General features: G+C 52.8%; 2 protein-coding genes across 3 annotated transcripts in view; both read left to right on the forward strand.

The window, feature by feature from the left end:
• Window positions 1-14174, forward strand: part of EDA (ectodysplasin A) — a 59845-nt gene extending 45671 nt beyond the window's left edge. The window contains exons 3-8 of one of the 2 annotated variants that reach the window (XM_066559488.1): window positions 5011-5040; window positions 8013-8192; window positions 8977-9011; window positions 9114-9165; window positions 11420-11550; window positions 12914-14174. In XM_066559488.1, coding sequence (XP_066415585.1) covers window positions 5011-5040; window positions 8013-8192; window positions 8977-9011; window positions 9114-9165; window positions 11420-11550; window positions 12914-13165 — 680 coding nt within the window. In that variant the 3' untranslated portion in view covers window positions 13166-14174. The remainder of the gene's footprint in view (window positions 1-5010; window positions 5041-8012; window positions 8193-8976; window positions 9012-9113; window positions 9166-11419; window positions 11551-12913) is intronic. The other variant, XM_066559489.1, reaches the window with a different exon arrangement.
• Window positions 14175-17307: 3133 nt separating this feature from the next.
• On the forward strand, window positions 17308-20507 carry LOC136562661 (transforming growth factor beta activator LRRC32-like). The gene is given in 3 exon segments (XM_066559610.1): window positions 17308-17725; window positions 17728-18014; window positions 18556-20507. Coding segments are annotated over 3 exon segments (2433 nt in total). The 5' UTR covers window positions 17308-17517; the 3' UTR covers window positions 20494-20507.
• The last annotated feature ends 6327 nt before the right edge of the window (window positions 20508-26834 follow it).

Consider the following 26834-nt stretch of genomic DNA (forward strand, 5'->3'; position numbering starts at 1 on the left):
GCTGAAAACAGGTTGGCACAGTCTCCAAAGGATGGATGGATGGATGGATGGATGGATGGATGGATGGATGGATGGATGGATGGATGGATGGATGGATGGATGGATGGATGGATGGATGGATGGATGGATGGATGGATGGATGGATGCCCAAAACTGGTGGCTGCTGCCATGTACCTTTCCCAAATTGGATAAACACCTTAAAGACATCACTTGGTGTTGTGTTCTGAATCACATTCTGCTGCTAAAACATGGTTGTGGCATTCCATGGCTTTTTTCTGCTGTTGGCACCTGGGAATTCCAGCACATTCAGCACCTCTTTAGGTGTATCCTTTGTTTGGCTGATTCCTATAATGGTCAACCTTTTATAGGTTTGATATAAAATCAGCATAATTACAAAGATCTGTTCCCATCCATAAAACCAGTTGGAACTGTTTGGCAGGAATTTAAACTATTTCTTGTTAATCCACACACACAGCTAATAAGGGAATGCAGGGGTTTTTTAATATCCTATTTATATCAGCAGATGTCCTAAAGAAGTTTGGGATATTTCTGTATTTAGAGTAAATCATAGCAGTGTGTAGCGTGCAGAAAGAGAGATTGGAGGGGGAGCAAAGTCAACTCTATTAATCTTGCTGAGAGCAAACATGTCACATGTAATATCCTTGAGTTGCATCACCATCTGGGATTTTTCTGAAGGCCTTGGAATTGATCCAGCAGATGGTATGGCTGCAGGAGCAGGAGCTGGAACCTGCTCCCTGAAGCCTGGGGAGATGTCTTCTGCTGCTGGCTGGGCCACAGCTGGGGGTTTGCACACCAAAAACTCATCTCTTGCAAGGGTTTCCCTCAGCTTCAAGTGAGGTGTTTGCATCTGAACCCAAAGTGCTTCTGCTAGAAGGGGCTTGGAACTGTTTGGAGTGGCTTGGAATGGTTTGGAGCCTTCCACGTGTGGTGGCTCTGTTTCGGTTGAGGTCTTTTGTCATCATACAGAGACATCTTTCCTGCTGTGCCTATCCCTCTAGGTTTACCCTTCCTACAGGCTTGACATTCCCTCCTTTTCTGATGTCCTCCCATTACATTTTCCCAGCAGTGGTGAAAAATCAGCTTTTGGAGGGGTCTAGCTCTGGAGTGCTGCTCACAGCCAGGGTGTCCAGTGTGCAGCATTCCTGATCCCATCTTTCCTGGGGGAATCCTTCCTTTGATGAGGAATTCAGCTGGTCTGAGTTACTGCAGCAGAGTCAGGAGCTTTTCCTACAGGATATCCAGGGAAAGGGAATATCTGTGGTAGGAGCAGATCAGGTAGCTGCAATGTTTCCAGCAGCAGCCTTAGTAGTGATGGCTTTGGTGGTTAGGCAAAAATATTACCAAAAGTAACATTCCAAAGGGACTGGCAGGCTTTAGAGAGGCTTTCCAGCCATGACCTTTGACACAGGAGGGCTCACTATGAACCAGAAGATCCTCTCCAGACCTGTGCTTCTCCTTGGAAGCCTTCTCATTCCCAACTCCATGGTCTTGGGGAGCAGTTTGGATGTGCCAGCACTGTTCTTGAAGCCCTCCAGGTCTTCTCCTTCTTTTCCCAGTGGTGCTCTCACCCCTTTCCCAGTGCTGGTGGCCATCAAGGTGAGCTCACTTGCCCACTTCTTTCTCCTTCCAGGAGCCTTTCTGTGAAATTCCTCTCATTTCAATTCATCTTTCTGTATCCGATGATCCAGATTGACTTCACTGTTCCCAGAATTTCCTCAACCTCAACCCTTCACTAAGTGGCAGCAGGATTTCCCTATGTTTTCCAGAGTTACTCCCATTTTAGGATTATGTTTCTGCCTTGCCTGGCTGAGCAGCAGCAGCTGAGCACATGCAGGTGTCCTCCAGCATCCAGCAGAACACTTTATTATTTCCCATATATATATATATATATATATATATATATATATTTTATAGGACTGTATATTTTGTATGACTGAATCTCATTCCATGCTTATTATCCTTCAAAGCCATCCAGCCTGTCCTGCTTTCCCAGTCCATTTCTGTATAAACAGCTCTGGCCAACTTCCCTCCCCGTAAACAAGGGGCTGAACAGAGCTGACAACTCCTTCAAGGAGGGTTCAGAGTTTAAACATATATTTAATTCCAGTTGAAAGATGGGAAAAGCAGAAGGGGATGGACTCTCCAAGGTCTGGGCCTGGTTTGACCTCAAAGGAGAACAGGCAGCATGTGGAAAGGGAGAGGTGGGATTAGTGGGAAGAAGGACAGAGGTCAGGAAGAATAACTGTGCTTGGGTGGCTGTCACAGTCACTCCTGGCAGCTGGGACCACCTGGATCTCTGGGACATTCCTGATGGGTATGGGAAGGGAGCAGAAAGGTGCACTCAGAAAGGTGCACATTATAAAGAGGGGAAAAGAGGTGCCAGGGAACAGCTGAGAGGTTGGGTTGCTCTCAGATCCCATTGGGACTGGAATAAATCCTCAACTGCAGCATGGCAAAGTCCCTGAAATCAGGTGTGGGAGCTGTTGATCAGTCAGAAGGTCTTCAAGTCAATCAAGTTTCCTTCTCCATGAAGGTGGCAGGTCTGTAGACTCTGGAGCAGCAGAAGATATCCTGTAATTTGTTTTTTTATACTCCTGGACAGTGAAGGAACCGAGTGGGTACACCTGTGATCCACGTCTTGGATCTGATGAAAAAAACAGGGTTTTCTCTTAGCCATCCTTGGAATCAAGGCCTGAATGAAGCCACAGTAAATAAATGGTTTGCATAACTTGTAGGTATTTAACCATCAGTTGAGAGGTAACCAGTGGGTCAGATATATCATGGAATCCCAGACTGGTTTGGGTGGGAAGGACCTTAACACTCACCTCATTGCCCTGCCATTGACAGGGACACCTTCCCCTATCACAGGTTGCTCCAAGGCCCTTCCAGCCTAGCCATGGACACTTCCAGGGGATGGGGTATCCATTATATTATAATGATATTATCTGTGTGTTCAACCACTGCATTTACCAAGCTTAAATATTTTGAAAAGTATTTTAAAATATTATAACAAGTTTAATGTTTAAATATTGGGTTGTGGCCCCTGAAAACCCTGGCAGAAAGGATTTTTTAATTACCATTTTTCTCCTCTGCACATCAAGGCAAGTTTTCAAGCCTTGTGCCTTAACACCTCAGCACCCGAGAGGAATATTGATCTGAAATTTTGGTGTCCCTCAGCTTAGACTCAGTAATTTATTACCATTTTAGCCTAAATGGAGCAGTAGCTCATGAACTTCCCGCTTTGAGCAGAACCAAGGGAAATTCTGCTGTATCAGAAGCTTCAGCTCCGCGCTCCAATTAAACGATCCCCCCCTGCTCTCGGGAGGCGAACAGATGCAAACCCCAGAGAGACTCAGAAGCTCCCAAGCTTAATAATCCTGGGTTTTTTTCCCCCCTCGTGTCAGGAATACTTTTGTGTCTGTCGAAAGCTCCACTTGCAGATCCATAACATCTCTCTCTGTCGTGCCTGGAACAGATGCGTGTGTTGTAATATAGACTGCGAACATTGACATCCCATGTGGTTCTCATTCCTCCCAGTCATCTTTGAAGCTAATTGGATCCAGCCAGCCCAAATGTGTCTGGCTGGCCACAGCTATTTGTACTTTCACTCTGGTTCTGGTGCTAATGGTGGGATCTATGGAACATGAAATAAACTCTCGTGACTCCGAGGGCTGCCGAGGCACAGCCGCTCGCGTCTCGCTGGGTTGGGATGGGCTGGGATCTTTAAATGGGATTTTTTTTTTCCACTCTTCTAATGTTGTTCAGTGGCTGGTGGCTACAGTGAGGACTGGTGGGGCTCAGAAGTGCAGAATCAGGAGCCTGGTTGTCCAGCCTAAAAAGTTTTGCAATTTGGTGTGGCTTCCTAGTGGTATACTGGGATGGCATTGTTAGGAATCCATGTGTTGTCCAACCTGTGAATATTATAAAAAAATAGTATAAAAATATTATTTAAAATAGTGAATTAGCAGAAATTATCATTTAGATGGAAGGATCTTAAAACTCATTCATCCCCATGGGTAGGGACATCTTCCACTATTGCAGGTTGCTCCAAGCCCTGTCCAGCCTGGCCTTGGACACTTCAAAGTTTGGGACAGCCACAGCTTCTCTGAGCAACCAGTGCCAGACCCTCACAGGGAGGAATTTCTCCCTTAAATTATATAAATTATATTGTCTCCCATTTCTAGATATTGTCTTTTACAGGTAATGCCTTTTATAGATAATACCATCATTTTCCCATGACCCAACAGCACAGTGTGGGAAAATCAATATTCCTGTTGGAAAGGCATCAGTAAGGTTGATGGGTAATTTCTCTGGTCCTTTTCCTGTCTTTCTTCTACCTACCTATGGGGAAATGGCTTTTCTGTTGGGAATTTACCTTTCCCCACCCCCTCAGACTCAAAGCAACCTCATTTCTTTCAATTGGTTATAATTTTATCTCAGCTAAAGGTGATTTCAGTCATTGCTGTGCTAAACCCCAGGTTTTAGAGGGATTTCCCTGATGAATAGCAAGGGAGTATTGGGGGATTTTTGCAGTTAATTCCCATACATGATGAATTCTTGGGGAAGCAGTGGAACATGTTTCACACTTCAGCCTCAGCTCACAAAGTCCTGTCATTTCTCAGCTTCACTGTAAATATTTCTCTCTGTGCTCAGGAGGTTTGGGTTCCCATTGTTTCAAACAGCCAGTTCAGAATAATTCTTTGCTTTTGTGGTTTTTTAGTGTTTTATTCTTATTTTTAAACAACTTGGCTCACAAGGAGTCAGCAGGGGGTTGGACCAGATGATCTTTAAAGGTCCCTTCAAACCCCAACCACTCTGTGATGCTCTGAAATTTGGATTACTGCTCTCAGCTGAGACCATTCTTGTGCTGCTGCATGGGCCACAAATACATCCATTGTCCACTTGGAAAATAAAATGGCAATGGGGATTTTCTCTGATGAAATTATCACTGAATTTCACTAATTTTCTTTCTTTTTTCCCCTTTGTTAGGTCCAAGTTCAGTGAAAAACAAGAAAAAGGGTAAGTTTGAGTTTTAACTGAATTTTCCTTTCTGTGCTTTGTGAATTCTCTTTGGCAACACGAAGGAGAAACCAATGGCAGCTTCCCTCTCCAGGAAAGGCTGGAATGCACCCACAAGCACCCCTTAAAACTTCCTTAAACACTGAAAGAAGTTAATTACATTGTACAGAAGTAATCCTGTAGATTCTCCAATTGAAGAGTTGAGTTGAGTCAGTACCAAATACCAGGAACCGTTGCTGTTTTCCAGCCTTGGCTTTCATCCCAGTCCTGCCAACTTGCAGCTTGGATTCTCCTTCAGACCCACTAAACTCAGCATGAATGCATTTTGCATTCTGCTTTTCCTTGTTTTAACCTCCAAATTATCTTTTTATGAGCCCCTTCTGACTGTTGCTCAGCCCTCAAGGTTTTGTGGATTTCGTGATGTTCCTCAGGCAGTTTGCAGTGGATTGTTGGGATTTGGGTTACTCAGGCAGCCCTGTTTGGAGGGGTTCCTGATGCCATCCTTGTTTCTGTAGGACTGCTGGGAACACTTAGGGTCCCACACTTAGGGTCCTACATGTAGGACACACATTTATCCAGGAGTTTGAGCAAGTCCAAGGATCCAAGCAGTCGTGTTTTCCATGTCTGTACACTGCAGTAGCACATCAAATGGCTTTAATCTTTGGATGCAAACTCCAGAGCCACAGCTGAGGGGTGGGAACAGGCCACACTTAGCAACTTCATTTGTATTTACTCCGAGAAGCAGCGTAAAATTTTATGTTGGAGATGTTTGTCCTAACAAAGCTCAGCCAGCGTTCAACCAGCCCCACAAATAACAAATGATGGCTGCGGCCTCCGGAGCAGTTCCAGAGGGGCAGGGGGATCTCGTGGAGCTGGATTGCATACAGCTGTATAAAGTAGCTTAATTTTATGGTATTGTCACGTTTAATTCTTTTTAGAGTTCCAGTTCATTGTTTGATGAGTGAGGATTATGGAGAACTCCCTGCTTCTGCCTGCTCTGAGTTTCGGAGCCCGTGGGTACAGACATGGGAGACTTGGCAGGCTTGGATTTGGGTGCTGGGGCCCTCCTTGGAGACCTGATAAGGGAGCTATCAGATAATAAACAGAATATCTTATGTCTTGTGAGGTTTGTTAATGCAGAGGAGTGGTTGAAATGCCTTGAAGGAGGGAAAGGCACAGAAATGTATGGCTGGGATGAGCGATTGTGTCACTGCTCAAGCAGCAGCTCCCTGAGTAGCAGAGCAGATTTCGGAGGCAGATGAGTTAAACCAGCTGTGATGTGCATCCCTCTTGGGAAGGGAAGCCTGGAGTGACAGCAGCAGCATTCCCAACTCCCTGTCTGCAATCCCTCCTTGGGATGGCCTGGATTGGAGGGATGTCAGTGAGAGGAGTTTGGTGTTGGGAAAACTGACGTGGTTCAAGGTGATCATTTCAAAGCAGGGCATCATCCTGAGGAGAAGTACTGGATTAGAGGAGGTCTGGATTGTGGCCAGCTCAGGTAGGAAGTCACGGATGCTGATTTGGAGAGAAATACTGCTGTGGAGATTTGTTCCCTGAAGCGTTTTCCCACTTTTTGTAGGATACCAGTGTGGCTTTACTCACCCCTGCTTACTTTAACTTCATTTTCTGCACATTTAAATTATGCCCACAGTTGTCCCACCCTGATGTCCTTGTGCTCTTGCTCCTGGATGGTGGCCATCCAGAGATCCCCAGTCCTGTGCTAAAACAGATGGATTTTTCCTCACACTTCTGTCCATTACAAGGATGGATATTAGTAGAGAAACAAGTACATAAATGTACTCAGAAACTATTCCAACAACTATAATTTCATATCCCAACTGCTGCTGTCATCTAAATATGAGTTTAATTCTGTCCTACTGGGGACCTTGTGGCAGCAATTGAAGAGATTTTGCTCTGTTTATGTTCCTTGGCAGAAAAGCTGCTCCAAATTGTCATTTTAAAAACTGCATCAAATGAACATCAATTTGTCAGGAAAAATCAGGAGAGCAAGGACCAGGCTTTCCCTGCAGAGTTTGTTTCATCCCATTCTCTGTATGTAGGAGTCATTCCTGGTGTGGTTATGTCATTTCTCTTCCTTGGGATGTGTGAGGTGTTTGAGGATCATGGTAGGGAAGATTTTTACCACTAGCCTGGTAAAATACTGTGGCTGCCCCATCTCTGGAAGTGTCCAAGGCCAGCTTGGACAGGGCTTGGAGCAGCCTGGGCTAGTGGAAGGTGGCCCTGCCCATGGCAGGGCTGGGACTGGGTGGACTTTAAGGTCCTTTCCAACCCAAACCAGTCTGAGATCTGTGATTGTAACAGTTCCCCCATATTTCCATCCCTTGGATGGGGTTAGTCCTTCCCAAGGCCCTCCCTCCATCCAAAGCCCAAAATATTGAATTATTTTGAGGCACAAGCAGCATAGGAGCTCCTCCAGCAACACTGGGGAAGAGCTGGAGCTCAGCTCTGAACTGCCCTCTGGAGGAGACCAAGCCATGGGGATCATCTCCCAGTCCCAATCCCATGCAACAGGTAGGAAAGATTATCCCTGTTTTCCATCAAAACCCAGCAAACTGAGTAACTGCAGAGTGGTTTGTGTGGACCCAGCCATGGCTGGGTGCATTGGAATGTGCTGTGGGAGCATCCTGACTGTATCCAGAGATCATCCCGGCTCTGTAGGGATGTGACCAGCCCCAGGGCATGGGACTTGAGGACTGACCCCATGCTGAGTGGAGTGACTCTGAGCCTCCATCCCTTGAGAGGCCCTGGAGAGCCCCCATGCCTTGTTTCAGAGTAATTCCCACCAGGAAGGAGCCTGCAGGGTGGGGACCTGGCCCTGCCCTGCTTTCAGCGTTGTCCTCATGGTGTGGAGCAGTAGAACCCCGACGCCGGCTGTGCTGAGCCAGGAGTGATCCATCCCCAGCCTCCCATTCCCTGCAGCCGCAGGTGACGCCTGTCCTTGTGTTTTCCAGGTAAAAAGGCTGGTCCTCCAGGGCCCAACGGTCCCCAAGGGCCACCGGGGCCTCCTGGGCCGCAGGGTCCCCCCGGCATTCCTGGCATCCCCGGCATTCCAGGCACCACCGTCATGGGCCCGCCCGGCCCCCCTGGCCCCCCGGGCCCTCAGGGACCCCCCGGCCTGCAGGGCCCCTCAGGTAAGGATCCATCCATGCCCTCTGCTCCAGGCTGGGCAGTGGGAATGCTGGGCATGTCACCAGAGTGTCCCAGTGTGATGGCACCAGGGCCTGAAGCAGGATTGGGGTGTGCTGGGAGCAGCCTATGGAAGGAGTCCCTGCCATGGCAGGGGTGGAACTCATGGGCTTTAAGGTTCCTTCCAACCTAAGCCATGCTGGATTTCTGGGATTCTGGGATTGCGTGGCTCTGAATGGCCGGGAGCAGCAGGAGCCCCTCAGCTCCGTGCTGTGCTGCCACGGGCATCTCCTCCCTAATTAGGGTTTGGCTCCCAGGGAAGGGAGATGGAGTGGATGACCTGCAGAGGGAAACTTGGCATCTTGGCAGCCAAGAGGTTTCATTCCTGCTGTGGATCAGGGAATGGGTTGTGCAATTTGTCCTTCTATGGAAACCTGTTGAATAATAAAGAATTTTGATGGTCAGAAATGCCAGGAATAAACTAGGGAAATGTAGGATGAGTCTTTTTCTTCCTTATGTGTTTTTTAGTATTTTTAATATGTAATATTTCTGTTTTATATATTTTAATATTACCTGTACCCCATATCCCTCCTCCTGTTAAAACAGAGGTTTAGTGGTTATTATGGAGTAAGAAAACTAATTTATATGGGGCTTCAGGGTTATTTTGGGGTTAAAAAAAAAAGGTTATTTATGAGGGGGTTTAAGGGTTATTTTGGGATAAAATAAGTTTTATTTATGGGATTTTTCACTCAACCTTCCTCCATAATGATGTGGAATTGCCTTTTGCAGGTGCCACAGATAAGGCCAGCTCCAGAGACATCCAGGTGGGTTGATCTTTCCATGGAAAAACCCAGCTTTGGGGGGGATTTTTGTGGACTGGCATGGTGCTTCCCGTTAATCCTCGATCCCTGTGCTCTCCCTTGCAGCCAGCTGTGGTCCATCTCCAAGGCCAAGGCTCAGCAATCCAAGTGAAGAATGGTAAGGATCTCTTGATAATTGTGGGTACTGGGAAGAGCCCCTCCTGCACCCCTAGAGTTCCTGGATCCCAGTCCATCCCATGACACAGCTCCAAGATGTCCCTGCCCCTCCCTGCCCTCCAATACCCCTGCCCAGACCCCACAAGAAGAGTCTTGTGTGGAGTCTCCACCTCCATTTTCCCTGAGCTCCTGTTTATCTCCCAGATTATCCCTGCCCTGCACACCCCAGTAATTCTGTCCCACTGAATCTCCCTCTCCCTGACCTCCAGGTACATCTTGTGCCTCCCCAGCCCCTCCATGACCAGGCCTTTTTTCCCCCCATTCTATTTTAAGCCCTCAGTGGATCCTTGTCCTGTCTCTTCCCCCATTTGCCCATTTTCCTCCAGTTTCCCAGGAACTTAAGGCAGGGAAGACCCAGTGATGAAAGGACACAGAGGTGTTGTCCAGCCACCAGCTCTTCCTGGGATCCCCTGAGCACCTCTGTCCCCACCAACAGCCTTTAATCCCAGATCCCGCCGAGCCACTTCCCATCCACAGGCAGCTCCTTGCTCTCCTTCTCCTCCTTCCCAGATCCCCATCCAAATTCTCCTCAAGTTCCTGCTCTCCCTGCCAACAGCTGGGGCTCTCATTCATCATCTCCTGCCTCCCTGCTCTGGCTGTGCTGGACAGGAGCTGGCTTGTCCCCTCCCTGAGTCCTCGCGCGCAGCTCCCCAGGGACCACATCCATCCTCACCCCAGTCCCAGACTGGGAGGGACTCCCGAGGGTGGAGGCAGCAGGATCCCTGTCCATGAATTCCTGCCTCACACGTGGGATGGGGAGGGCTGGCCACTGCTTCTGTGGGAAGGCAGCTTTCCCTGTGAGCAGTGGCAGCTGGAATTTCTCATGGACTGGGATTTGTGCTTGCAGCTCCCCAAAATGAAAAGGAAACCGCCCGTTCCCAGGAACAATGTGAGGGAAAAGCTGCTGTTTGCTTACGTTCAGAAAGCAATTATCCCTTCATTACTGGGGATGCTGAGGGTTTCCAGAGGGAATGCTGCTCTCTAAGAGCGGGAATGCCCTGTGAGTGTCCTTCCCTGCTGCTCAGGAACAATCCAGAGCTGGGAGCCAGGAATGCTGTCCAGCTGCCAGCCTGGCGAGCTCCAGCTGATGCACAGAATATTCTGAGTTGGAAGGGACTCACAAGGATCATCGAGTCCAACTCTTAAGTAAAAGGCCCATCCAGCAGGGAGAGGAGAGGCAGATGGAGACTGGGAGGAAAAGAGTGGGATTTGACAAACTGAGGCACCTACAGAGATTGGCTCAGTTTGGGGCTCATAGCAAAGTCTTTTATCCCAGTAATCCCAAAGGACTGGGTGGTGGGTCCATAAATCCCTATATTGAAGGACCCCAGTTAGGGATTACTGTGTTGTGAGATATGATGCAATTTCCTACTTTGTTGTTATTCTGGCTTTTAAAAACCTTAGGAGTTGTAAAGGCAAAGGTTTTGCTATAATTATCCCAATTACAAAGTCGGGAGTGGTGAAATCAAGGAACACCAGAATTAAAATCAATCATGGCCTCCATTTGCCCGGAGAAGAGAAATCTCCAGGAACCCCTTCCAGTGCCTAAAGAGACTCCAGGAGAGCCGGGAGAGGGATTTTGGACAAGGGCCTGGAGTGACAGGACAAGAAGGAATGGCTTTAAGCTGAAAGAAGGTAGATTTAGATGGGAGATTGAGAAGAAATCCTTCCCTGTGAGGGTGGAGAGGCCCTGGCACCGGGTGCTCAGAGAAGCTGTGGCTGCCCCATCCTGGAAGCGTCCAAGGCCAGGCTGGACTGGGCTTGGAGCAGCCTGGGCTGGTGGAAGGTGTCCTTGCCCATGGCAGGGAGTGGAATGGGATGATTTTAAGATCCCCTCCCACCCAAACCATTCCATGATGGTTCTCTGGTGACCATTCCCATGGACACAGTAGGGAATAGGGATCAAACAAGCTCAGCTGCAGGGTCAGGAGGAAACAGGTCCATGTCCAGCCCTGGGATGAGCACAACAGGCCCTGCGCTGTGTTTTGAGCTTGAGAGCACAGAGGGCTGGAAGGACAGGCAACCCCATGGTGTGCCCAGAGCTAGAGAGGAGTCCCTGCTCCCACTCCCTAGTGTGTAATCCTGGGATCCCCCTGTGAATTCCCTGCTCCCCGTGGTGCTGTGACTGTGTTTGTGTTGCTCCTGCGCTTTTCCTCCTGACGGGTACTGAGTGACCGCCGTTTTCTCATACTGAGATCTTTCAGGTGGAGTGCTCAATGACTGGTCTCGCATCACTCTGAACCCCAAGGTGTTTAAGCTGCATGCCCGCAGTGGGGAGCTGGAGGTACTGGTGGACGGCACATACTTCATCTATAGTCAGGTAGAAGTGAGTACGGTCCTAGGCTAACTCCTCCTATTCTTGTGTTCCGGTGGAAGCCTTGCATGAACCACGAGAGGGCTCCAGACAACAGACAAATGCCAGCAGCTTGTGTTCGGCTCAGGAGGGGTGTGGGGAGGAGTGTCACACCCCTGTCACCGCCAGGACACCGCCAGGGATTAGTCACTGAAAGCACACCCCGCACCAGCCAATCCCGGGGTTATCCCTCCACTTATCCATATCCCGACCCTTCCAAACCTCCCTGCAGGCAGGATGCTGATGCTTTAAAAGACCCGAACTCTGGTGGTTTGTGGTTATTTTGGAGCTGTGTCGCTCTGGAAGCACAGGACTCCCAGCCCAGGTGGTTTGGCCAGATTCCAGCCCAGGTGAACTAGGTTTGCTTCCCCAGATCTGTGTAGCACCTCCCCAGAACCAGCTCTGTGATGAAGTGAGCCATGGATGTCAGGTGCTCTTCCATGGAATTGGTAACACATGTCCAGTTTGGATGGGGACAGAAAATATAACTCCATATGGGTCAAAGTATAATTGTTTCCCAAGTGCTTGATGCTGATTGCTGGCCACAGTGTTGGACCAGTGAAGCCTCATCATTTGTGGTCCATCAAGGAAAAAAAAAAGGGATTCAGTGTTCAGGCAGCTTCTGCCTCCAAAAGGGCTGGATTTCCTTTCTCAGGAAGAAGCAGCTCTCTGAGACTGACTTCTCCTTGGACCGGTCTTCCTTCTGCAGCTCTTTGGAATCAGAGTGTGGGAGAGGGTTAAGTGAGGACAAGTAGAGTCACAGGGCCTTGGAAGAAGTCAGGGAGTTCAATCAGTAGAAGCACTGTGAGGTGATTTCCTTCCAAGCTGTGGAGGTTGGGAGAGCCTTTTCCCTGTAATAGCTTGTGCCTGTGCAAGCACCAAGTCCAGTTACCCAGGAGGCAGCTCCCAGGCCACCTTAGGGCAGTTCTGATGTCACCACTAAAGAAGGCTCCTTGGCACCAGGAAGCAGGACTGGCCAGGTAAGTGCAAGAGGCCTTCAGTCGAATGTGTGCGTCTGTGTGTGGGGTGAGAAGCTGCTGCAGCACGCAGGGGGTCCTGCATGGCTCTGTGCAGGTGTGTCACTTCTCTGGAATAAGCAGGATGGTAGCTCAGCCTTAGGCACACGGATTCAGGGGGTTTTTGCATGCTTGGGTCAGTCTGAAGCGGAATAAAAGAGGTTCCTGGTTGGTTTGGGGCTCTCCCTGCCTCGCACAAGTCACCTGTGAGTGCAGGTGTTGGGGCCAGCAGGGGCTGCGCACACCCCCCAGGATGCTGCACTTGCTCCCCACACCCCAACCCCCTCCCTGACACCTTTCTCCTCCCTGCTTCACATCAGGTCTACTACATCAACTTCACCGATTTCGCCAGCTACGAGGTGGTGGTGGACGAGAAGCCCTTTCTGCAATGCACTCGCAGCATCGAGACCGGCAAGACCAACTTCAACACGTGCTACACGGCCGGCGTGTGCCTGCTCAAGGCCAGGCAGAAGATCGCTGTGAAGATGGTCCACGCTGACATCTCCATCAACATGAGCAAGCACACGACTTTCTTTGGGGCCATCCGCCTGGGAGATGCACCCGCGTCCTAGAGAGGAACTTGGCGTGGCCAGGGACGCCCACGGAACTGCCCAGTGCTGCTGTTCATAAAGCCTATCAGTATTTCAGGGGTTCTGTAATCCGGCCATAAAGGAAACTGATCCAGAGCTATTTATTCCTATATGTGAATGCAGGAAGCACAATTGTCCTCTGTGACTCGCGGGGAGACTCGGATCAAACCAAAAAGCTGGTGGGGAGAGCGTTGTGAGGAGGAAAGGCTGTTGGGTGTGCCTTGTCTCAGTATTTCAAGTATTACTGCACTGATACTCTGCTCTGTGACCTTCACACAAGGCTTGCTGGGAGAGCTGGGGGCTCTGCTCGGATGTTGGCGCTGGCAGGAGCATCCCAGGCAGGAGGGGAATGGGAGGACACGGACTCCTGTCCCTAAATCCCAGCCAGGCTCCTGCATGTGCATGCTAACCACAGCCAGGAAGGGGGTTCTGGCTTCCTGCCTTCCCAGGGGGAGCTGGAAAGGCTGGGGGGCGAGGGGAGGTGCGTGAGACAGGGTCAGTGGTGTTTACATTCATCCTCAGGAGGAGGAGGAAAAGTGCCTCGACCTAGAGCTTGGAAGCAAAAGCAGGAAGTGCGAGAGGAAGAGGAATAACTAGAGCAGGCTTAGCAGATAGGAAACTGCCTCCACATTCCAGAAACCACCAAATCCCAAAGAAAACGCCGATTCCCGGGTCCAGGCCTCTGCTCCTTTCAGCTCCTGCCCCTACCCCAGAGGTAACCTTGCCCCAGCAGGGGCTGCCTTCAAGTACTGCTGCTGTTACAGCAAGTTGAGTTGGATTGGGGGTATTTTGGTTTTGGTTTTTTTTTGGTTTTGTTTTGTTTTGTTTTGTTTTGGGGGGGGGGAGGTTTGTTTTGTTCTTTTTAATTAATATTTTGCAATCCAGAACACATTTCTACAGGCTTCACCGAGCCACGTAGAGCAGCCACAAGTACTTGTGACAACACTCGGAGGAAGTTTGTTATGTTTAAGAATAAAATATTCAAACAGGAGATTTTTTTTCTGTTTTAATAGCAACTGTCCTGCTTTTAGATGTGGTTTTTAGCCTTCCTCCCCCCACCCCTTTCCTTTTGGCACCCTTCTACCTAAACTAAGTGGTGATGGAGACTTTAGCAAAGGAAAAAAATGGGATTTTAAAATCCGGTCCAGCATGAAGTCACCACTTTTTCTTTTCTCTAAGCCCTGCTGAGTCTAGTCATAACTTGATTTCTGGTGACTAATAGAGGAGCTGGGACACTATTGTTTCTTTTGGCTTCTTGAGCAACTCTGTCCCATTACCTCCCCTCAGCTGGGGAGACCTAAAGCCATAAGATGCTCTGAGCCATAAGAGGCACAAATTGCTCTGTTGTCTCAGCCCTTGGCTCACACTTGCTCAGCTTGGTTGGGGTTTTGTTTCTCTGTGTTTCTTTCCAAAGCCTGTTTGTGCTTTCAAGAGGGGAGTGAAGTTGCAGCTTGTGTAGAAACGGGACAAATCCCAAATTGACATCTTCAGCCTGGAGCAGGGAAGGTTTTGGGGACCTCAGTGCCTCAAGGGGCTCCAGGAGAGCTGGAGAAGGACTTTGCACAAGGGCCTGGAGTGACAGGACAAGGAGAAATAGCTCCCCACTGCTAGAGGGCAGGGATAGATGGGACATTGGGAAGGAATCCTACCCTGTGATGGTGCTGAGGCCCTGGCACAGGGAAAGATGCCCCTGGATCCCTGGAAATGTCCAAAGCCAGGTTGGACGGGGCTTGGAGCAGCCTGAGCTAGTGGAAGCTGTCCCTGTCCATGGCAGGGTGTGGAACTGTTTGATCCATAAGATCCTCCCAGCCCAATCCTGTGATTCCATGCTCCTGGTGCTGGCTCCATGCAGAGGTGGCTCATGGTCACCTGCAGGGTGTGGGAGGGACGTGTCCCAGTGCTGTGCCGTGGCCACGGAGGGTCCGCCCTGCCTGGAGCATTCCTGGCTCCAGCCCTAGCGAGTGATGTCCCTTGCCAAGTGTTGCAGTTATTGGGAGACAAAAATTCCTCGGGGCAGCGGCGTTGGCCGCGGCCTCGCTATTCACAGGAGCCGTGCACTTCGGGAAACAACTGCGTGACAAATGGGTTGCTCTGGCTTTTTAGTGGCTTCTCCTCCCTTCAGCCTCGACATGTGGGACGGGCAAGAGCCTTGGGGGCTCTTCACTGGGCTTTGTGGTTTTCTTTCCTTTCAAATGGATTAAGAGGGACATGTTCCTGTGACAAGAATGAAGCGGGACAACTGTGTACAGTGAGAACATGAAGCAAATCATTAACAGGATTGCTTTAGAACAGGCCTGAGCAGCAAGGCTGGGGGCAGCCATAAATAACAGGGGGTTGGGAGAGCCGGGGATGGAGTTTGCATTCCTTGTACCCCGCTGGCAGGATCTGGGATGTGCTCCATGGCTGTGGGCAGGGGGAGGCAGAGGGAGAATCCCTTTGCTCCTTAAAAGGCCAGAGTGTTGCTGTCCCCTGTGGTGTGTGCTCGGAATGTTGGAGGAGAGCAGGAGAGAGCAATTCCTGCATGGAAGTTCTTCCTGGTGTGTGCTTGGGGTGCAGGAGGGAGCAATTCCATCATGGAATGTGTTAACAGGCTTTTTCTGGTGCTCACACTAACCAAAATGTGAGTTGGAGACGTGGACTTGGAGCTGGCTGCAGGTGGCCTTGGCAAACACAGCTCTTTCCTGCTCTTGGTGTTCCCAGTGGGATGTCCCTCCCCAGCCACACCAGGAGCTCCCATGGAAGGTCTGTATGGCCACAGCAGAGTGTTGGCTGTGCTTTGTGAGGGGACAGCTCCATCCTTCAGGGGTGGGAGAGCCATGGTCCCCTCACTGGGATCAGAGCTGCTCAGGAGTCACCTTCCCAATGCCCTGGGAATGCAGGGAACGAAGGGCAGAGCTGATGGACTTGGATAACCAGATATCCTGCTCCCAAACAGCCAGGCTGGAGCCCATCACCCACAGCAGGGATGTGACCTGGGCAGGTGGTTCTGTCCCCACTTCCTCCACACCTCAGTCCTGCTGCTCATTCCTCACATCCTTTGGAGACTTCTCCCACAAAAGCCTCAGTGGGAGCAGGGAACTTCTCCAACAGATCCTGCTGGAGCCAGCATTGAGGGCAGGAAGGCCAAGAAGCACAGGGTAGCTGGTTTCAGAGCAGATCTCTCCCTGCTCAGGCCGTGTGGTTCACTCTGCCTTTATCACAATCCAAGAACAGCCTCTCGGTGTTTGCCGCCTCTGATCCACACCCGGCGCTCCCGCCAAGGGAGTTCACAGCCCTGGGATGCAAATGGCCAGGGATTCTCTGCAGAAGTCCCTGCTCCAAATCAGGGACTTTTCAGCTGCTGACAGCGGCTGTGTCACCATGCAGAGCCACGTCCAGCAGTTGGGGTGCAGGGGGGACAGGCCGGGCTTCCCCGGGCGTGGCCGGGCCGGATGTGCCGGTTCTGCTTCTGGGAGGGCCCGGCCCGGGGGTCATCCAGAGGTCAGTGTTTCCCTGGCAGGAGCTCACATCTGCACAGATGTGCCATGTACACCATGGGGCAGCAGCCCAAAATGCTGTCCCTGGCTTGTCCCGGCTGTCCTGCCTGACGTGGATGCTGGGGACACCCGGCCAGCTCAAGGCTGAGTCACATCCTGAGGTGACAAAGTGTCCCCCACCACGCCGACTATCAGAGGGGTAACTCAGTTGTGTAACTCTGTGCGTGTGTGTGTATATATATATATAAATAATCTATATTTATTTATTTATGTATTTTATGTCTATATACTATTTTTTTCCTGCCAGACACCTCCAGTATTAGAGCATGAGCTCTGTGGCTAAAACTTCACATCCTCGGACAAGCTTTCAGTAGCCTGAGTTGCTCCTTCACATGCAGTTAGCCACATTGAGCCAAAAAAAACCCAAACTGTGCATTTTGTAGAGTGCCCCGTGAAGCATGAGGGGCGTGTCCCCAAGGAGTGTGTCAGCACTAGGTGGCACAAGGACACGGAGATACCATCACCAAAAAAATGTCCCTGTGGGTGGGGCACAGCTCCGGGCGCACAGATCCCACCTGGAGCTGCCGCAGGGACAGTTCCCTTCTGTTCCTGCCCTGGGCGAGGAGGTGACCCGGCAGCCCAGGTGGGGGACACGGGGTGTGACAGCAGGAGGAGGGTGGGGGTGGGATTCCAGCTCTGCACATCCCGCTGGGAAGGGGCGGTGAGCCCTGGGAAGCTGTTGTTTCCCGAGAGAGGCAGAGTCCCCTCGGCTGGGCTGCGCTGGGATGGGGAGGGATTGTCACTGCCTGGGTGTGACAGTCAAGTGATCTCACAGCCAGGAGCTGTCCCTGGCTCAGGATGGCTGCAGAGCCCTCGCCAGCTGCCCCTGCTGTCCCGGGAGCTGGCACATCCTCTCCCTGGCACAGGGAAACTCCCCCAAAGCCTCTCAGCTTTCCTACGTGCCACCTCTGCCTCCTGGCATTTGATGTCACAGCGGGTCCAGCCGGTCACCTGAGCTCCCTCCTCCCCATCCTGCCGTTTCTCTTTCCCTTCCCTGTGGCTTTGTGCCGTTTTTCCCCCTCTGCGAGCTGATGTCTTTCTTTTCCCACTTCCGTAGCTACGAACACCCACATGCCTTATCTCCTTCCCCCATCCCATCCTGAAGCCTATTTATACAGAGCCTGGCTCCTGCCCAGCCTGCCAGCGACGCCGCAGGAGCGGGACGGGGCTGGCAGCGCCCGCAGCCCAACATGCTCTGGGCTGCACGGGGATGTTTCCTGCTCTGCCTCCTCCCGTCCATCCTCAGAGCCCGGGCTAGCCCCGAGACCAGGCCCAGCTCCCCGCTGTGCCAGCAGGTAAGGCTGTTTTCCAAGGAGCACCTGGGCTGGGATGGCTCCAGCAGCATGGCAGGGGCTGCCAGCATTGCCCTGGGTCTCCTCCCTATGGCTCTCACCTCCCTCCAGCCCCCATCTCTTTAACTTTCCCAGCTTTTCCTCTGTTTTCCTGCCTTGGAGCTGGTTTCCTGTGAGGTGGTCCCCAGCATCCAGCTGCTCCCACGTCCCTGCCATGCCTGAGGTGCTCAGAGGATGGAGTGCAGGGATTCCAGTGAGGCAGCTGGGAGCCTGGATGGGGATCAGCAGGTTTCTATCTCCCCAGAAAAAAATTAGCTGCTCCCATCCAGGTTCCCAGCTCCAGAGGAAAGCAGAGTGAGAGGAAAGGTGGAGCCTACACAGTGCCCTTCCTCTGCCTAAACAGGGATGCTCTGGACCAGCTGGGCTTGGGAAGGGGGAGCAGTGCTCGTTCCCACTTCTCATGCCCATTTTGGACAGCAGCTGGCTTGCCTGGAGCTGTGGTTTGTAGCCCCTCCTCATTCACACCTCTCCTGTCTCTCCACAGAGCCCCACGAAGGTGTCTTGCAAAGGAGTTGGCCTGCAGAAATTTCCCAAGGAACTTGGCAAAGGAATTAAGTACCTTGAACTCTCCAACAACTTCATCCAAAACCTGTCAGGCAGCAACATGCCAGGATTTGGGCAGCTGGAGTACCTGGATGTGTGCTTCAACCAGCTGGAATCCGTGTCAGCCACAGCCCTGGCTGAGCTGCCTCGGCTGCGCTCGCTCCTGCTGGGCTCGAACCACCTGGACCGGAATTACTTGGCTAATGGGGAAGCTTTCCATCTGCTCAGGAATATAGAGGTCCTGGACCTGTCTGTGAATAACCTGGAGAGCCACATGGCCAGCTGGTACATCAGCAACCTCACCAGCCTGAGGGTGCTGGATCTCTCCGGGAACGCGATGACCAAGCTGCTGGCAGGGACCTTCCGGAGCTCACCGCGGCTGCGCCAGCTCGACCTCAGCAACAACTACATCATGGAGATCCAGGAGGGAGCTTTTGAGCCTCTGGAAGAGCTGGAGGTGCTGAACTTGGCTTTGAATTCCCTCCACTGTATCTCTGGCTTCAGCCTCACACAGCTGCAAGTTTTAAACCTCAGCCACAACGCCCTGGAGCTCTTCTCCGAGGAGGAGGGAGCGGAGCCCTACCTGCTCCGAGTGCTCGATTTGAGCCATAACAGACTCCTCTCTTTCCCAGAGCTCCCCAGAGCCCGTGATCTCACACACTTAAACCTCTCCAACAACCTCATTGCTTCCCTGCTCCCAGGCTCACCCCATCCCTGGGAGTTTGTCCTGCCCTACAAGGAGATGCAGAGGTTCAACAGGACCGTGCGTCCCGTGGCCACTCTGACACACGTGGCTGACCTGGATCTCAGCAATAACCGCCTGGAGCTGTTCCCATTTTCCTTCTTCCACAGCCTGGGCTACCTGCACAGCCTCAACCTGGCAAGGAACTGCCTCCAGGACGTGGCCAGGGAGTCTGTCACCAATGGCACGGAGCTGTCCGTGCGCTCACTGGACCTCCACAGCAACGCCCTCCGTGTGCTGCCACGGTGGTTCTTCGATTCCCTGCCTCACCTGGAATCCCTGGATCTGGGCTCCAACAGCCTCCAGCCTTGTGAGAGCCAGGGGAGTGACCAGGGAAGGGATTTCCAAGGGGATTCTCACACGTCAGCCCCCAGAGACACCTGCACCCCCTTCTACAACGTGCCTTGCTTGAAGCACCTGAGCCTGTCCAAGAACAACATCTCCAGGCTGCACCCTCACGCCTTCAATATGACCCCACTGCTCTCCCTGGACCTGTCAGGAAACGGGGACTTGTCCATGCCCACGGAAGCGCTGGCAGGGTTGGAGCTGTCCCTGCAGGAGCTCTCTCTGAGGGACAACAAGATGGACGAGGCAGCACTGCCCTGCCTGAGCACACTCCGAGTGCTGGACCTGTCGGGCAACCACCTGAGCCTGCTGCCCCCAGGGCTTTCCTGCTCCCCTCTGCAGAGCCTGGATGTTCGGAATAACAACCTGCAGGCCTTGGGAGCAGTGAGGAGCTGGTCCCACAGCCTGAGGGCCGTGTCTGTGGCTGGGAACCCCTGGAGCTGCTGCTCTCTGGGCTGGCTGGACACGCTGCGTGCGGCTGGCGTGGCCGTGCCCGACCTGCGCCAGGCCCGCTGCCTCTTCCAGGAGCACGGCCGGAATATCTCAGCCAGGATCACTGGCACTCCCCGGTGGATCTGTCCCCAGCCCGAGGGCACTGCCTCCCTGGCTCTGCTGGTGGCCCTGATGGGCCTTTTCCTCCTCGGTGCCTGGGTTTTCTGCCTCCTGAGGAAAGGGCGGAAAGCTCCGGGATGTGCGGGACTTGAGAGCAACAGGGTGGGAGTGTCCCAGCCCCATCCCAAAGGACAGGGGCCAGCTGAGGAGAGGCCGCCTGACAGCATCACCAAAGTGTAGCCCAGAGCTGCAGCCATCGGTCAGAACTCTAATTATTATTAATAATATTAATATTAATAATATTATTGTGGTTGAAGTCTCGCTGATACCTGTGTGATTTGTGAACCCAGTGACAGGAGCGTGGTGGGTGCTGGGCTCTGAGACACCTCCCCTTCTCCAGAAGGGACATTCCCCCATCCTCTCTGATCCCTGCCAGAAATTAAACATGGCATTTGGGGTGCCATCACACATTCCCATCTCTCAGCACAGGAAACCAAGCCCTGGGCTGGCTGCATTGAGCACCACCCCCCCTTCCTCCACATCACACTCAGCTGGATGGGAATTGTCTCCATTGAGGCCACCTGGCTGTTTCCCAGCCAGCCCAGCAGCCCCTTTAAAAAGGTTTAATAGCTCTGCTAACGCCCTGCTGCTGCTCCTGAAGCATTCCCTAATCCAGGAAGGAGCAAGAGGGAATGGGAATGGTGCTTGGTGGTGCCTCTCAGTGCTGGGGTGGGGAGGGGGTTTCTGTGCCCACCTGTATGCTGATTTCCTTGCTGTGGAGGAATTCCACCCTGTCCTCACCCACTGGGAGAGTGGGCATGGGAGAAGTTGGGCTCTGTGCTGTCCCTGCTGGCACAAGATGCCCCACCCTCAGTGCCAGGACCCCTGAGGTGATGGTGGCAGAGACAGCTGGTCCCAGCACAAGGTAAGTGCTGCCCAAGTCATGGTCCTGGGTGGATCTGGCACCCTCTGAGCACTCCCCAAAGCCAGGGATGATCCAGGGGCTTGGCAAGGCAGCAGAAGGAGGTGTTGAGTGGGATTGTCACTGTGTGCTGCTGTCCATCTCTCCCTTGAGTGACCTGTCCAGCTTCCCAGGGCAGAGTGGGGGCACCTGAAGGGCTGGGCCAGCTCCAGGAAATACAAAACTGAGGTTGCAGTGAAACTCTTAACGTTTCACATCCATTTGGTTCCACCTTGGAAGTCCCCAGCTGGGCCCAGTCACCTCCACACACCTGGTGGGTTGGAGCTGTGGGAGCAAAAGGGCTTGGAAGTTACTTAAAATCCCAATTGCTTCATTTTCTTCCTTTTTTCTGTTCAAGCTTATCATGGTTTTACTGGGAAGCAGAAAGGGCATTTTTGGTATAAAATATGTCAGGGCTTCAGCTTCCTGTCCTTTGCTGGGCACACAGCTCCAGGACCCTCACTGACTTTGGTGGCCCCCACATTTCTACCCCTGCCTCAGTTTCCCTCTGATGCAGAGCTCTGTGCCCTGTCATAGCCAGTGGCTATGGCAGGGGAGCCTGTCACTGTGTGTCACCACCCTGCAGGACCTTGGGGGCAGGAGGGAACCCAGCCTCCTGCTCCAGGGCTGCTGTTTGCTGGATCTCCTGCTCCCACACCCCCGCTTCCCCTTGGAGCTCCTGTTCCCCTGTCCCTCTCAGGTCACAAAGTCCCTGTGCCACAGCCACCACAACCCTTGTCTGCTCCCATTTCAGTGCTCCCTGGCTCCATCCCCAGTGCTGTCCCCAGCTGATGTCCCTGGGGAGCCACAGCCAGCTGGGCTCGGGAGTGTCCCAGGAGCTGCTGCACCCACCTGGGGCTTCTCCCCAGCGCTGTCCCCTGTCCTTGGGTGACACCTGAGCTCCCTGGGGCAGGGACCCGTTTCCCCAGTGTCCCCAGGTGAGTTCAGACTGTCCCTTGGGCAGGATTTGCTTTTCCAGTGCTTACCAAGTGCTGGGACAGCAGCTGGGGGAGCTCAGCCCATCCCGATCCGTGCCATCCTCCTGCCCCAGTGCTCAGTGACGTTGCAGGGACCCTTCAGTGCCCAAACTGCCTTCCCTGGGTGTTTCTGGTGCATTTTTGTGGCCTCTGCTCCTCGTTTAACCCCTTCCCAGGCTGTATCACAGGGGATGTCCTGGCTCTGTGCTGCCGCTCCCACCAGCGTGAAGCTGGGGACGGGCGGGGACACTGGGGATGGGCGGGGATACCGCGTACCACCGGGTGCTCAGGGACACCATGTGCTGCCGCCACTCGGTGCCAGGCGCTGCCTCGGCCATCCTGAGTGTCCCCGGCCGTGTTTGTGTCCCTGCGGAGCAGCAGCTGGCAGGGGTTGACCCCTTCAGGGCAGTGGCACTTGGGGACAGCGGCTGCTGATGCTGAAGTTTCTCTGCGGATTGAAGCATCTGCTGGAAAATGCACTAAAAATAGGGGGGGAGAATCCTGGGGCTGGTTTTAACCCATAGGAAAAAAAAGCTCCCAAATAACTGGACTTGATCTCAGAGGATTTTTCCAGCCCTAAGGGTTCTGTAAAGCCCAGGGTAAGGGGGGAAGAGGGAAAACTTCCCAGGCTGAGGAGGGGCTGTGAAGGTGTGGAAAATGAACCAGGGCAATGCTGTTGGGTTATCACCATTATTGATGTCTGTGTGCTTTCCTGCCTCAAAGAAAAACAGGATTCCAGGTTGTGCTCTCATGGATTTACCAAGAATTGCATCTGAGGGCAATGCCCCCTTCTTCCAGCCCCAGGAACAGCTTGGCCAGGAGTAGGACATGAGGTGAGCCTGTGCTGGCCCAGGGTGGGACAATGAGGTGGCAGCAAACCACGTTTGTGTCCCCAGAACCAGCACGAGGCCAAGAGAAACGTGGGGTCTGTGCTGAGCTCTGCTGTTCATCTGGAGCTTCCCGAGCTTTAGGGGAAATGGTTTCCCTATCCCGGGCATGTCTTGGCATTTCCAGTGTTTTCTTGATCCAGAAGGAGGGCAAAAGATCTGTAGAATATTAAATTTTGAACAAATAAAGCAGCGATGCCAAAAATGTTGCATTTTCGTGTCAGGCTGGAAGGCGGCAGGAGTGTAAATTTTGGTCTGACAAAAAAAGCAGCAGTGATTAAAATGTTGTGACCATTGACAAATTTTCTAGAGAACTGGTTGAGAAATCCAGCAAAGCTCATTCTTTCCAGTGGAAAGCCTTCACATTTCCCTGGATCTGCATTTTCAAAGAAGAATAGATTTTTATCAAGAATTTCCACTGAGCTGTTTCACTAACCCAGGCGGAAATTACCTTCCCTCAACTCCCTTCAATTACAGCAGTTTTGCTTTTCCCCTTTTTCTTCTTTTTTTTCCCCTCTTCCCTCTTTTTTTTTTTGGTCTTTTTTTCATGATCCAGAGCTTCATCTGCTGCAGGAGCTGAAGGATATCCTGGGGAGTGCCTGGCAGATCTCCCTCCTCAGGCCATCCCAGCTGGGCAGAGTGGAGAGCATTTCTCTTCCTCTGTGTTCAGACAGAGCCCAAATTAACCTAAATCTCCCCAGCCCTGATAAGATAAGGAAGATAAGGAGTCCTTTCACCCAGCTGAAGGTACATCCCTTTCCAGAGGGCTGCTTGGAGGTACAGTTTATTTTATTTTCCCTGATATTGCTGCAGCTCCCATTCCCAAATCCTTTTGATCTCATCCAGCCCCATCCTCGTGCTGCCTGGGATGTTCTCCTGGTGAATGTGGCACTTTCTCTGTGGCTTTGGGATGGGACAAGAGGCTGGTGGCACCTCCAGGACACCGCCCTGTGTCCCTCCCATCCGCAGGGCTGCTTCCCATTATCCCTGCCTGCCGCAGCCGCTCCGTGACTGGCACAGCTGCCCTGGCAGCTCCTCCCAGCCCGGGGGGAGGCCGGGCATGTCGTTCATGACACTTTTCCTCCTCTCCAGGGGCTCTGGCCGGGCTGGGCCCTCCATCCCGAGGTGCCTCGGGGTGTGGCAGATGTGGAACGTGTCCCCCCGGGTCCCTCCTGCCTCTGCAGTGTCACCTCCCCAGGCTGGGACAGATGTGCCACATGTGCTGCAGCTGGATCCTCCCTGCCTGCACGGGGACACTGCCGTGGGCACAGGCAGTGCTGGCACAGGGAAGTGTCACCCATGTCCGTCCTCATGCAGAGCCACTGTCCCTGCTCCCAGGTTTGGGACGCTGTGGGGACAGGTGGCACTGGGAGGTCCCTGCCACTGTCCCCAGGCTGTGCTCTCTGGAAAGAGGAAGGGGATGGTTTCCCTGAAGGAAAGCTGAGCTCCGTGGCAGGAAGGGCTCCTGCCACCCAGGGTGACCGTCCCACTGGGGACAGGATGCTGCCAGTGCCCACCAGCAGCAGGAATCTCATCCCCATCCCGAGCTGGAGCGTCAGTGCCCCATGACCACGTGCCACCACCCCCTGCGTCACTGTCACCACTCCGGCACAGGATGTGGCTCCTCACAGGCTCGGCCGGGAGGTGAGGCTGGGGTGGGGAGCCGAGGTCACCAGGGCCTGAGGGGACACTTTGATGGCAGGGAAACCCCTGGAAGGTCCCTGGATCTGCCCCTGCTGAGCCTGGGAGTGAGGGACACTGGGAGCTGGGACAGTGCATGGGGACCCTGCGTGCTCACAGGGGTCACAATCCACTCACAGGTGTTTGCTTTGGCCCCTGCCTCCCAGGAGGGAGGGACACCAACCTTTGGCCCTCCAGGACAACTCTTTGCTGTTCCTGCATTAAAGCCTCACTCCAGGAGCTCTGAGCCAGCACCAGCTCTGCCCTTTTAGCCCCTCCCTGTGTCCCCAGGGTGGCCAACACCAGCCAGGGGGGTGGGATGGGACAGGACCTTTCCCAATGTTTATCCAGCTCCTTTGGTCTCCCCCCAGCAGTGAAGCCCCAGCTGGGGAAGGGAAGCCTCTCCTGGGCTGGGAATCCCCTCCTGCCCCCCACCAGCCCAGTTTGGAAGGGGAAGGAAGGGGTATTTTTAGCACTCACCCTCCGCTTGTTCTAAGGATTGAGCTAAAAAGAGGAATTGACGTTCAAAGGAGGGCTGGCTTTGCTTTAAAAGGTTTGTGTTTTTCCTACTACTCCGTCATTGCAAAACTTTCCTGTGAAAAGGGATTGGTAAAAATACCTCTGGTGGGAGGTGGCAGCCTGTGACAGTTCCCTGTGCTGGCACTGCTTCCATTGCCCATGCCCAGGATGAGCTCCCATCCCAAAGGGAGGGATGGGGTGGCACCAAGCCCTCCTGTCCTGGTGCTGATCACAGCCCCCATCACCTGTGAAGGGAATTCCCTCCTGCCAGCCCATCCTGGAGTGGTTCCTCTCTGCATTCCACCTCTCCAGCAGCTTTTCCTGACCATTCTCAAGGCTTCAGAACCCCCTGGGAACTCAGGTGCCTTCCCAGCTGCCATCCAACCCCAGTGCTGTCCTGGCAAACCCCTGGAGATCCTCCAGGTCCCAAAACAAGATACCATCCACACCCTGAGGAGGAGTTGAGCTGGAAGCCACAACAGACAGAATCCCAAACATCAGGTTTGGTGTTTAGGGGTCACCCCTGTGTTCCTCCTTTTCTCTCTGCCCTTTAACCAATCCCCCTGTAACTTGGTGGGGATTTGGGAATGACCTGGGACCCTTCCTCAAGGGCCATTGCTCCAGCACAATGCGCTGTGGCCTTTGCATCCCAAGGGAATCATTTGGGAAGGACAGTGACTCAAGCCTTGTGTTTTGGTTTCAGTGCACATGATCCCAAGTCAAAGGAAGGTCACAAGGGGACAAAAATCAACCATCCAGGCATGTCCTGTCAAGGTGAGAGGTCACAGGGGGATGGCAACCAACCCCTAGTTTGGTTCTGTCAAGGAAAAGCACCTTCCAGAAAGAGAGGAAGTAGCACAGCCAAGGAGAAAGTGAAAGCCTAAAAAGTGGGTTTCAACCTGTCATGCCTTCCAAAACCTGGGGTCAGCTGGGCTCGTGTCAAATGTCACCTCCCACTGTGGGAAAATCCCAGCCTACCTGGTTCCTCACGGGCTCCAGGCAACACTTTTGGTTTTGTACTTGTAGGAGAGAGAGATCCCAAGAAATGCACCTTGTGACAGGCACGAGCCAGGCCTGGTGCCCTGCCAGGGCAGAAAAAGAAGTAGAAATTATGAGCCTGTGCTGACCCTACAGGAGGTACAGCCAGGGGAGTCAGGCTCTGTTCCCAGGGGACAAGGGACAGGACAGGAGGACACAGCTCCCAGCTGTGCCAGTGGAGATTTAGTTGGGTATTAGGGAAAATTCCTCATGGAAAAGGCACCCAGGTCAGTGGTGGACTCACACCCCTGCAGTGATTTAAAATCCACGTGGATGTGGCACTTTGGGGACACGGTCAGCAGTGGCCGTGGCAGTGCTGGGGGAACATCCTGCAGCGGCTCGTCCCTCACCCCCCTCCAGGTGCTGTTTGGGGACGGTCACTGCTGATGACAGCTGGCCTCCCTCCAGCCCCTCCTTGTCCCTAACCCTGTGTGTGAATGGCACCGAAACCGCCTTTGTTCCCCTCCCCGGGGGGCAGGACCTGCTGCTATAAAAGGGGCAGTGGGGCCGAGCGGCCCC

Source organism: Molothrus aeneus, chromosome 14, assembly GCF_037042795.1.
Source record: "Molothrus aeneus isolate 106 chromosome 14, BPBGC_Maene_1.0, whole genome shotgun sequence".
Taxonomy (NCBI): Eukaryota; Metazoa; Chordata; class Aves; order Passeriformes; family Icteridae; genus Molothrus; species Molothrus aeneus.